The sequence below is a fragment of the Maniola hyperantus genome, chromosome 20 (genome assembly GCF_902806685.2).
Source record: "Maniola hyperantus chromosome 20, iAphHyp1.2, whole genome shotgun sequence".
In the NCBI taxonomy this organism is placed as follows: domain Eukaryota; kingdom Metazoa; phylum Arthropoda; class Insecta; order Lepidoptera; family Nymphalidae; genus Maniola; species Maniola hyperantus.
In genome coordinates, this window is record NC_048555.1 from 4,890,263 (window position 1) to 4,903,293 (window position 13,031).

Here is a 13,031-nt window from a genome sequence, read left to right on the forward strand (position 1 = left end):
AGATCTGGACAGTGACATAGTTTACCTTACATCTCGGGAAATGAAAAAGAGTTCCCACAGGATTTTTTAAAAACCTAAATCCACGCGTACGAAGTCGCGGGCATCAGCTAGTAACTAATATAATGTAAACAAAATGAAAATATACTTACTTCATTTTACACTAATAGGTATTTACATATTAGTGTAAGGCAAGGCACATTTATCAAAATTATAACTGAGGCTGTAAAAAAACTGTACAATAGCTAAAATATACAATAGCCGTACAATACCTTATGGCTAAAAAGCTCATTTTAGTGATATGAACGAGTGAACGAGCAAGATCAGTGTCACTCGGGATGATTATGAGGATGGGAGGGAGCATAATTTAAGTAGAAGTTTAAGCTAGAATAATATTACTTACTAGCCCACAGGCTAGATGGTAGTAGCAATAAAGCTGCCATTTTATAATGGTGCTTTATGGTAGGAAAAAAAAGAAACTCGGGATGATGTAAGGATTCTAATGATACCCCATATATCCAAATCTGTTTAGGCATATAAAAGTTATGGTGGAATAAGGAAAGTCACACACGTGAATCCTGAAACATTACACTCCTTTCTTGGGCAGTCGTGTAAAAACTAGGGTCAACAACAAATACAAAGCTATCTTTAACAAATTTAAATAGGACCATCCCTGAAGTATGTCCTACAAAACATAAAAAGAATCATCAAAATTGGTTCTTAATTGACGGAGTTATAGCATAACAAACATACAAAAAAAACTACATACAGTCGAATTGAGCTCCTCCTCCTTTTTTTGAAGTCGGTTAACAAAGATTTTATGTCTCTAGCAGCCTTCCACAAATTAATAATTTTATACCCTTATTTTATTCACTTAAAAAGTATCTTATTCTGAACTGAATTGAACCTAGACTCTACGAACAACTAATTATCTGTAATAGCTCACATAGACGAGCAGACGTCGTCAATCATCCGTGATCTTATCACTCGTGCGTCGATCTCCACAATATAAAACCGTTTATACGAAGATAACCTTATATTATCTGATTCAAATCTAGTAACCACCATACTAACGCCTCTTACAACAGCTATTTGATACGTGAGTGCAGCTCATGTTTAATTGGATGTAGTATAAAGGATCGATCGTGAATGAAACATTTAAATCTATGATAAATTACACGCAATATCACTCGGTACGGAGAATTAATCAAAGCTTTACAGCTTTTAATAGTTTGGTTGAATGTGGGAACTTACCTCGCTTTTGCATGAAAGAAAACAGGTCATCTAAGAACTCTTTTCTTTGCGGGTCATCACTGATCTCGTATAACTGAAACAATAAGAAATCGATTTGAGACAAAAGATCCGCATAGTACAGTACACAGCAGAAAAGAATTTTAGAAGGAGATAGCAGATTTGTAGAACATTGTCTCTGTCGTTGAGACCGACAAATGATCATAGAGGTATGAGTAACAGAGACAAAGCCGCAATGTCATTCTAAAGGCCGATGTACATTATTTTCTGCTGCATACCTACTGTACCTTGAATCAATGGAAAATATCAAAACTGGTAAATAAGCAACAATATGGGTAGGTTTACAAGAATTTGCATAGATCTATCACTACCCGTATTATCAAAACCGCGAAAATGTGGTTATTACTTATTTGTTGGTTTTTCCTTCAATCACGCCGCAACGATGCAACAAACGGATTGACGTGATTTTTGCACGGGTAAATTAAAGACCTGTAGATTGATATAGACCACTTTTTATCAAAGAAAAAACCTAAATGCACACGGACCAAGTCTGACTGGCATATTAACTATTAGATATTATTATCAATGTACCTACAGCTCAAACCGTTGGGTCCACTTTGAGATTTTGCATACAGTAGGATCTCTCTGTAACATACTTTTCACTTTTGCGATGTATGTGTTATAGAGAACCACTAGAGAACTCTCGTAAACATCGTGAGGTAACTTCATGCAGGTTTCCTCACGATGTTTTCCTTTACCGTTAAAGTTTAATAAATAGCTTAAAACCACCGCATATAACTCCGAAAAGTTAGAGGTGTATGCCAAGGATCGAACTCCTGATCCGCCGAGTAGGAGGTGATTTCTTAACCACTAGGCTATCATCGTTTTTTTCACACAAATAATAGAGACATTTATATTCTCGGAAGCTAACGGTGCAGTTAGCCACGTGCGTTCGCGCCCGCATGTCCGGAAGAGAACATCGCAAACGCATTACATTTCTCATACATTCATGAATAATCAAGTGACAAACGTTATCGTTAACGTAAACAACAATTTGAATATCAACTAAGCGAGATCGGCTAAGAATGGGAACTTTTACGTTTGTACTTCAATGGAGGTAGTACATCAAGTTCACATGATTAGCGATTTGGAAAAGGCCATTTTACCTTTTTCTTTTTCAAAAGAATATTAGCCATGTTAATCTAAATATATAAAAGGAAAAGGTGAATGACGGACTGACTGACTGACTGATCTATCAACGCACAGCTCAAACTACTGGACGGATCGGGCTGAAATTTGGCATGCTATTATGACGTAGGCATTCGCTAAGAAAGGATTTTTGACAATTCAACCCTGAAGGGGATGAAATAGGGGTTTGAAATTTGTGTAGTCCACGCGGACGAAGTCGCGAGCAAAAGCTAGTCATAACTAATATTCCCCTTTACCCTCCAACTAAACGTAATGATGAGCTAGGAGTAGGTACGACAACCTTGCACATGATGTTAGAACTCCGAACTTCAGACTGAATTCCGAAAGGTCGGCACCTTCAGCAGTTCAGCATTTCACCGCCGATGAGGAAGCGACTATAGCTATCGACTATTTTATCACTCAAGAAACATTCAATCGATGTAATGATTCCGTGTCAATAAAATAGATAAATATATTATTAACTAGCTGATGCCCGCGACTTCGTCCGTACGGATTTACGTTTTTAAAAATTCCATGGGAACTCTTTGATTTTCCGGGATAAAAAGTACCCTATGTTACTCTCCAGGTCTTTAAAATTATACCTATTCAAAAAATCGTGTCGATCCGTTGCTCCGTTGCGACGTGATTGAAGGACAAACCAACAAACCAATAAACCAACAAACAAACACACTTTCGCATTCATAATATGGGTAGTGATCACGGACTTATATCTCTCCTCCGTGGTAGTGATAATTTATCGCTGACTGTGCATACCACCATGTCGGCGAGGATTTTCTCTTCAGTAGTTTATCGTAGCGACAAGAAAGCTTCATCAGCAATACCACACTTTACGATAGTTAGGGTACTTCTAACAAAACGTCGACGCTTCGACGTCACTGGCAGGCATCAAATGTTAGTACATTTGACGCAGGTAGCCCTATGTATCGCTCACTCTAGTTCACTCTGGCAATACTCTTGGCTCGCGCAGTTTGTACAGGGATTAAATTAATAGGTGACCGGCGATTACTCCCGTTGCGATCGCACTCTTGCTCATAGCCCAGCGACAAAACTATCCCAACTGCACACTCGCTTCTTGTTATTCTCAAACTTAATTTTAGTTCTAATTCAACTCGTTTCTCGATAATAGACGGCGATCGGACAGAAGAAAGGCATTTGCAAAGTTACTCGAAAAGCTGTGATAGCCTAGAGGTTAGGACGTCCGCCTTCTAATCGGAGGTCGGGGGTTCGATCCCGGGCACGCACCTCTAACTTTTCGGAGTTGTGTGCGTTTTAATTATTGCTTTAACGGTGAAGGAAAACATCGTGAGGAAACCTGCATGCCTGAGAGTTCTACATAATGTTCTTAGAGGTGTGTGAAGTCTACCAATCCGCACATGGCCAGCGTGGTAGACTATGGCCAAAACCCCTCTCACTCTGAGAGGAGACCCGTGCTCTGTAGTGAGCCGGTAATGGGTTGATCATGATGATGATGATAACTCGAAAAGCGTTCTTTAAATTCACAGTTAGTATTCAAAGTAAATATAAGAATAAAATATGTATCTACGAATACTAAAATATAGACTACTACTTACTAGCATATTATATAGTATAGGTACATAATGTAGCAAATGATACACTACCATACCAAGCATGTCATTGGCAGTAATTGCGTCGATATCCGGCACTTAGGGTATACTGGTAATTTAAATACAGATAAAAGCCTTGTAACGTAAATGTGTCGATAAACACGATACGCTTGATTGGTATGAAAGAAAACTTGGTAAGTTACTTCTCGTTGCTATCTTCTGTACGTAACTTCCTAAGTACGTTTCATATCTGCATGAGTTGAATGCCATGACGGGATGAGAGAAGGGGGAGGGAGGGGTTAAGGGTTGAATTTTCAAAAATCCTTTCTTAGCAGATGTCTACGTTATAAGAGCTATCTGCATGTCAAATTTCAGCCCGTCAGTAGTTTGAGCTGTGTGTTATGATCATCGATGTATTATGAATTATGATAGGTACATCAGTCAGTCAGTCACCTTTTCCTTTTATGTATTTAGATTAGATGCATACTTTAATTAGCAAAATCGATTTCCGGGCCCGCATTTGTTTTAGCTATTATAGTATTTTATACATTTCTAACCGCTAATGCATTAGATATTCGCAAACCCGCAGCAAATTAATACATAGCTTCATTATGACAACATATTTACTACAATTTATCGTAGGTATTGTACCGTAGCTTACGATAATAGAATTTTCCTACCGGAAGTTCATAAATTATAGAAGAATTATTGTTCCTATGAATTATGGATGCATTATAAAGTAAGTAAGCATTGAAAACCACTGTTTTCCTCTAACCGATTTATACATAGTTATTCTGTCTTGCTAATTTAATTTTTGGGTTTCTTCCCCCAAAAAAAAAGCAATCCTTATAGGATCACTTCGTTGTCTGTATGTCCGTCTGTCGTGTCTGTCAAGAAAACCAATCTAGTTTCGCGGTTCGTTAACAAAAGTGATTCTTACCGTTTTACTTCTTCTATAGTAGAATCTACGGAACCCTCGGTGCGCGAGTCTGACTCGCAGTTGGCCGGTTTTTTAAACTTGTGCTTGACTGCAATCACAGCAAGCAATAGGAGATGTTGCAGGCCTAGGATTGGCAGACTTCGCACACCTTTCATAACATGGAGAATTCTCAGGCAAGCAGATTCCTTCACGTAGAGACCTTCACCACTAAAGCAAGCGATATTTAATTTCTTAAAACTCACATAACTCCAAAAAGTTAGAGACGCGTGCCCGGGATCGAAACACCAAGGTTGGTGTTTCGAAGAAGAAGAAGAGAAGAAGAAGAAGGCGAGTTAAATGTCAACAAATAGGTACATACTGCACTTTAGAAACTTTTGGCTTTTTCACCATCACCATAATCGTGATATTCCTACTAAAAGTTAACCGCAAGTGACGAAATATCAAACACTTCAGTCTTAAAATCTCTTAATTCAACATACCGGGCTATTAACTTTATAATGGACAGCGCTCAAGCGTCGAACATCCGAAAAGTCTCTCAATCAACGCTTGGCCGCAGATCTTCAAACGATGCCGAATCAAATCCATAAGCACGTGTCATCAATATAGGGAAACCGTTAAGTAAAGACACTCATCCGGTTTACTTCGAAATATGGGCAAAAGTTCATAGATTTACGGTAAGAACACACTAACGACTAGTCGTTCGACAAATAGTTTGTATATTCCCTATCAAATACATGAGTAAGTATGCACACACTAGGTGACCTCATATCGAAGACTGCAACAGACAAGACAATTGTCAATTTAATTATGGTCTGTTATATCAACATTCTAAACTTTTGATTGTGCTTGTCGCAATTTTCGAATTTACGATACCTCCGATTCTAACCGCTAAGACATAGTGGAAAAGTATATTAGACCGCTAAATCGTTGTAGTGTTAACAGTTGATGTCGTAAGTATAACTCTTATGCTATTTCGACGGCAGACCAAAAAGATTCAGAACAAAAAATTCTTAGTACGATCACTAATCATAATATTAAGCAAAATGTTGTAACTTGACTACGTCATTCTGCAAGAAATTGTGGAAGTTACTTTCCAAAACTTGTAAAAATTGACTTGCTACGAGTGTTTACAGAGTGTACATGCATGATTTCCTTTTCCTTAACTACAAGTTTTATTGATAGTATTTTATTGATAATCAAACACGAGCTAATTTGCATTGAAAGACTATACAGTCGAACAATTACATCAAGGCACTTAGCGCTAAGGAGAACTGGGTCGTGTTCTGACAGCAAAACGCCATTTGACACTTCCTGTTTCCTCCGTATAGATAGGCTGCAGCCTGCAAAGTCTCGTCGAAGAAATGGTAAAAAAAGATACGCGCTGAAGTAACCTTTGCTGACATATTTTTATGACGCGATTGATGTTGCCGAGTTGTCAGCGTTACTTTCATCTTCAATACTGAAAATCTGAGTTCTCGCAGTCGTATGAGATTTTCTTGGAACTTTAGGAAACAAAAAATCGCTAGTGTGGTATTAGACTAAGTCGGCGCCGGACAATCACACACGAGCTATTTGCATTGAACGACTATACAGACAGACGAACAATTACATCAAGGCACTTAGCGCTAAGGAGAACTGGGCCGTGTTCTGACAGCAAAACGCCATTTGACACTTCCTGTTTCCTCCATATATTTACACTCATTTCATTAAGCTATGTAATGGACGCATTCAGGTCATGGCGTGCGAAAAATAACGAATTTGCATTAATGCATGGCATCTTTTTAATGGACTCATTAGCATTTCACTGCGCCTCCGCCCACGTGGAGTTCTTACACTGAATCATCAGCAAGAATCATCATCATCATCATCATCATCAACCGATTGACGTCTACTGCTGGACATAGGTCTCTTGTAGGGACTTCCGCACGCCTCTTGCGCCGCCTGAGTCCAGCGGCTCCCTGCGAATCGTCTGATGTCATCCATCCACCTAGTGGGGGGTCTTCCGGTGCGAGGTCGCAAGCAGGTCGGTCAGCAAGAATGCTAACTTTTAAAACTTTCTAAGCTTTGTTTACATTTGAAAAACCTCGACTTGAGGCAAACGATACAGCTCAGAAGGATGTTCATTTGATGGCTGGATTGAATGTGGGAAGAATTATTTATTTGTTAGGTTTCCATGAATTTTCCTCATATCGTAACATGTGCCTCAGTTTTCGTCCGCGTAAAGTACAGGAATCCTTAGAGGGGCTGCTTTTATAATACGGTTCCGAAAAATTTACCATTACACAAAAAACATTGTGTAAAAATAAACTTATTAAGTCGACGCTATTATACACATTTGGCTCCAGCAAAATATTGCAAAGCTAAATATAAAGAGGATGGCGAGAAGTGCGGCTGGCTGAGAAAGACTGAAGTACCTATACTTATTTTATTTTATTTTATTTGTTTTTTGCAATCAACAGCGATATATACAATATAATTTTACATAATACTGGTGGCAATCATTAGGAAAGGCCTATCTCCAACAGTGGTCCAACAGTGAATATCCACAGGCTGACGTTAATTGACGTAAGGAATAGAAATTCAAAAGTCCTTCTTCAATTTGGACTGAACATTAATGAATGAGTAAAGACATACATGCCTATCTCTTTATTTATACAGTTTGGTACCGTTTCCAAGAACTAGCACCGTCCAACTCCATTGAGCTGTATTGAATGAATCTTTTATTTGAGAACAATATTTGAAGATAATGAATGAATCATTGCTAGGTTTTTGTTTAATGCTTGCGTTGATAATCTCTAGGCCGCAAAAAATATGGCAAAAACCTTTAGGTTACCTATCTTAATTAAATATTATGATTATTAGGTAGGTATTTCTCATTTTTTTCCTCTAGAACTCTGTTTGTGTTAGTTTCGTTGAGTTTTAATATAAAAGGTGGAAATTAAGGTCTATCATATTTTATTTAGAGGATCAAATCATGTAAGCATGCAATTAAAAAGAAATAATAACCATCCCAGATATCTAAACATTGTCACAGATTGATACACTAATATCGAAAAAGATTATATTCGAGCATGTGCTTTACGCTTAATGAGGAAGTTTCAGGGCAACGTTCGATAAAAATTTTCATAGATGGTGCTAAATAGCCCCACCCCTAAAGATGAATACTAATACCTATATCTATATGATCTATGCTTTAATTTTTTAAATTTAAATCGGATGCGAAATTAATTAATTACTTCTATTATAGTTCACACATTTTGTGGGGAAGAAACGTTAGGAAAATTGCAGTGCACGCTAGCTCCTACTCTTCATCTATGTCATTGATTGACATGACCTAAACATTAAAGCAGATACAGGTATTATTTTTCATCTTTAGAGGTGGGGTTATTTAGCGCCATCTATGAAAATTTTATCGAACGTTGCCCTGAAACTTCCTCATTGGAGCGGAAAGGGGAATATTATATGTCATGTTAAACAGTTTTCATATCTAAACCAATCTAAGTCATAATTGTAATTTCCTCAAGAGATATACCTATACCATTGGAAACTTTAGCAAAGCTTTTAACATCCTGTTGAAACACTTTTTTTCGTAATAAATGGGTCTATTACCACACTTTATTAGTTCAACTTAGTCAACCCGATGATCAGGCGCATCATAGCCAAGATTGCCCATCAATCTTCCCTCTCCTAACTCCTCACCGTCGACTGCTGCTCGCGATTAATCATCTGACGAACGTTTTCGATTATCGCCCACTAAAAAAAAGACTATCTAATTATTATTTACCACAGCTCGGTTTCATTTGTTTTCATAATTTGTATGTCGCGTTGAAGAGTGTTTAGTCTGCCTTGGTTCTTTACTGACCATGTTTAGGTTACTGGCTTAAGTTTTGTAGTCTATTTCTTAACCCGGCGTGAATCAGTCCAAGTACCTATATGATATCCGAGAAGTTCTTGAACGCAGTGTAGTTAATGTGATTGATGCAGGTAAGACTGTGGCCCGGGCGAGTTGCAGTGTTGAGCTAAATGCCCTGTCGTCATCGGCGTCAGTGGGAGATGGAGATACAGATGCGCAAGGTGGCTGGAGTATAATATATGTGACATTTTTATGTGCGAAGATTGTATTGATTTGTATAAGTATATAGTGTAATTTTGATACTACTCAATTATTCCTTTCAAAATGTGAATTAAACACCCGTTACCAATTAAAATTGGGACTTAACATAATCTATATATATAAAAGGAAAAGGTGACTGACTGACTGACTGACTGACTGAATGACTGACTGACTGACTGACTGATCTATCAACGCACAGCTCAAACTACTGGACGGATCGGGCTGAAATTTGGCATGCAGATAGCTATTATGACGTAGGCGTCCCCTAAGAAAGGATTTTTGAAAATTCAACTCCTAAGGGGGTGAAATAGGGTTTTGAAATTTTGTAGTCCACGCGGACGAAGTCACGAGCATAAGCTATTACGAATATTTCTCAAAAGGATTCAATCTAGCTAGTTGTACTCCGTAAGGGCCGGTGAATTTCTCATAAGAAGCACTATATTATGCATTCCAATAGCAACAAAGCATACGTCGAAAGGCGCCGTAAAGATTTCACAGATCTCAACGGCCACTCGATGTGAAACTGCGGACGAATTATTGTATGAAACGTCAGGAATATTATCATAACAGGCCTGCATTGTCGCCCACCGAGCCGTCAATATTTGAATCACAAAACTTGTCTGTAAAGCCGCTTAATCCCCATTGTCATGTGCCAATTACTGACTCTCCCCTTCCGCTTGAATAAATAAATAAATATCGTAACACCACTATAATGGCATTAATAATAATATGACGGCGCGACGCCGGTTATTTTATAATTTTTTTCAATATTTTTCGGCATGTTTTATTAACTTACACTGTATGACAGTTAGCCTAGTCCGCGAATTTAAAGTTGCTCAGCACGAACGGACAATGTTATGTGTCTTTAAGGGACACCCAATATTGCTCACGAGTCTATCCGTAACAAGGAAATCTTTTGGAGATTTTTCGGTTAATGTTAGCTGTTTCTAAGGGACACCCAATATTACTCACGAGTCTATTCTGTACGGGGAAATCCGAAGGAGATAATGCTAACTAAAGTGGTAGTGGGTAGGTTACGCAGAACCGACGACCAAGAAGTAAACGTGTTCTGGATAGGAGGCCGTGTACACTGTACATGTAAGTGCAGTATGGGACGACCTCCAGCCTACTGAGCCGACGACCAAGGAGGTTATAGGTTCATAAAATAGCGAAAAGTGATTAGATGAGAAACGGAAGTATACACAACCTGTCATTCTTGTTATTATTTTCAAAGGAATATTTTAAACATCCTTTATAATTATATTATAGAACAAATATTATATGGGGCGAGTACAAATGAGATATACCCACTATATCAATCCGGGAACGCCGCGAGCCACGGCGAATAAATGCATATCGAGCCGTCAAATTCCCTCAATATTTAACCAAACTCAATAAGTGTAAATCTATGGCATTTCCATAAACGCTGTCTTACTTACTAGTGGTTGGAGAGGTTTATTTATAAACCCATCCCTCTTATATTACATGTTGAATTATTGCTAGCAATTTGAAATTGTCTTGCGGGCTTGCGGTCGTACTTTAGTCTTCGCATCCGAACTCGCTTGTCTTTCTTGTTTATGATTAAAGAGTTTGTTTAAATTGAGAGTAGATTTTGTTACATATTATACCTACTCGTAATCTTATTGAGTATGAGGTTTTTAATTTTATTAATTCTCCTTTCTTGTTTAAATTGGGAGTCGATTTTGTAACATGTGATACGTAGTAATGTTGTGAATGCAATGTTAAAAAAATTTGTTTCCTCCACTCATAAAATTATTAAAATTTCTAGTTAGATAAATCGGATGAATATGCTTTGAAAAAAGAGAAATGAGCTTTTAAATTCTGAAAATGGTCGAAGTCCAAAGGTAACAAAGGCAAAATTTAATTTGACCTAGGCCCTACCTACTTTTCATAGAGAAATTAATTCAAAGAAAAATAATTTTAATACAATTATACATACATAAGAGAGGTGTATAAACGTTAGTTAAATGATTTTGATTGCATTGCAAGATAAATTTGGCAAAATATTTCCAAAAACTGGATATAAAATTCCAATCACAATATATGATGTCTAAAAAAATTGACAATGATTTCACTAATTGGCGACTTAACCATCGACAGAAGGTAAAGTTGTATCACATTACAATAGGCAAATTTAAATGTCCTTGTGTTACATACGAGATGTGGACACTCAATCAACTGTCGATATTTCAACTTGCATCTTTGCTTAAAGGAAGTAGGTTTATTGCCAACAGGGCTACCATAAATTTTTACCATTCATTTTAGTTTTATGGCAATAATTTTTTGGACAAAGTCTCATCGCCTGCACTGTTTGAATTGGCATTAATTTTTGAGCAAGAATTCTCTAAACAATAAAATAGGTATTTAAGTGAGTACATAGTAAAAGACATGGAGAATAACATAGATTAGGCTACATACTTTTAATTCCGGAAAATCAAAGAGTTCTACTGAGATTTTATGAAAAACTTACATCAACGCGGGGAAGCCGTGGGCATTATCTAGTCTAAATATATAAAACGAAAAGCTAACTGACTGATCTATCAACGCACAGTTCAAACTAATGGATGAATCGGGCTAAAATTTGACTAAATTATGACTTAGACATCCGCTAAGAAAGGAGTTTTGAAAATTCAAATTAAATAGGGGTTTGAAATTTGTGTAGACCACGCGGGCGAAGTCGCGGGCATGAGCTAGTGTGTATATATAGATATTTTTACCTCCTGAACTATGCACTTAGCTACGAACACTTTAATTTTAATGTCTTGCTAGTTGTGACAACCCTAAAATAAATCTACATGTATGATACATCACGTAATGTAGATTGCACGAAGGTCGCCGCGTCCAATAAAATGTTGAACTGCAAATCGATCTTGCACACAATGGTCTATCAAATGGTAAGTAACAATCACCAGATGCAACCGTGTAATATTATGCTGCACCTTGTCCTATTTAGCAGTAATTCAGTTAAATTGATTTATTACTTTAGTATATTGTACAATTCTTTAATTCAATTATTGTAACGGTTAACAATAATTTCAAAACTTTAAAGTAGGTATTTATTACGGCTTCACTAAAATGTTATGAGGTGGTGGTTTGGTTAGAATATGTCTTAAAAGACACCCGTGTCTTTTAAGACATATTCTACCAATTACAATTGGTAGAAAACACAGATCGCGCAAGAGTACCTACCTATATTTTGTGGTTCGAATCCCTTTTGGGAATTGAACCTCAAACCTTTCCGTTGTAAGGCACAACGCACACCACAGTGCAATAAGGTCATCGGATGGCAATTTCCTGCCATTTCCTATACAATTACAATGTAACTCCCATCACCGCGGACATAAACCGACGCACCTTAATGTCTTGTCGTGTATTCGCAACTTACGATAAGTTAACCCATTTTCTATTTACCTATTCATATTATAAGGCTTACCGCGCACTGTGATTTTTTATATCATCATCATGATTAACCCATCGCCGGCTCACTACAGAGCACGGATTGGCAGACTTCACACACCTTTGAGAACATTTTGGAGAACTCGCAGGCATGCAGGTTTCCTCACGATGTTTTCCTTCACCGTTAAAGCAAGTGATATTTTAATTACTTAAAGTCTAAGTTAGAGACGCATGTCCCGTTTCGAACCCCCGACTTTTGATTGAAAGGTGGACGTCCTAACCACTAGGCTTCCACAACTTTAGCCTGGCTTAACACGAGTAGCTTATTGCATATTTTTTTTGAAAATAAAATATAGGCTATGTAACTCAGGAATAATGTATGTTTCTACTGGTGAAAGAATTTTCAAAATCTGTTCAGTAGTTCCAGATATTACGTTTAGGTTTGTTTTTAATCAAACAAAACTTACAAACTTTACCTCTCTATAATATTAGTAGGTAGGTATAGATAACTATTAAAAGAAATGAAATTTATTTATAT

The 13,031-nt window shown here is 37.4% G+C and overlaps 1 protein-coding gene across 3 annotated transcripts in view; it reads right to left on the reverse strand.

Annotated features, from left to right (window-relative positions):
• The window catches only part of retn (retained), a 194,794-nt gene that overhangs the window by 64,291 nt on the left and 117,472 nt on the right, over positions 1–13,031 (reverse strand). For all 3 annotated transcript variants that reach the window (XM_034979350.2, XM_069505316.1, XM_069505315.1), the window contains one exon: positions 1,252–1,324. In XM_034979350.2, the coding sequence (XP_034835241.1) occupies positions 1,252–1,324 (73 nt within the window). The remainder of the gene's footprint in view (positions 1–1,251; positions 1,325–13,031) is intronic.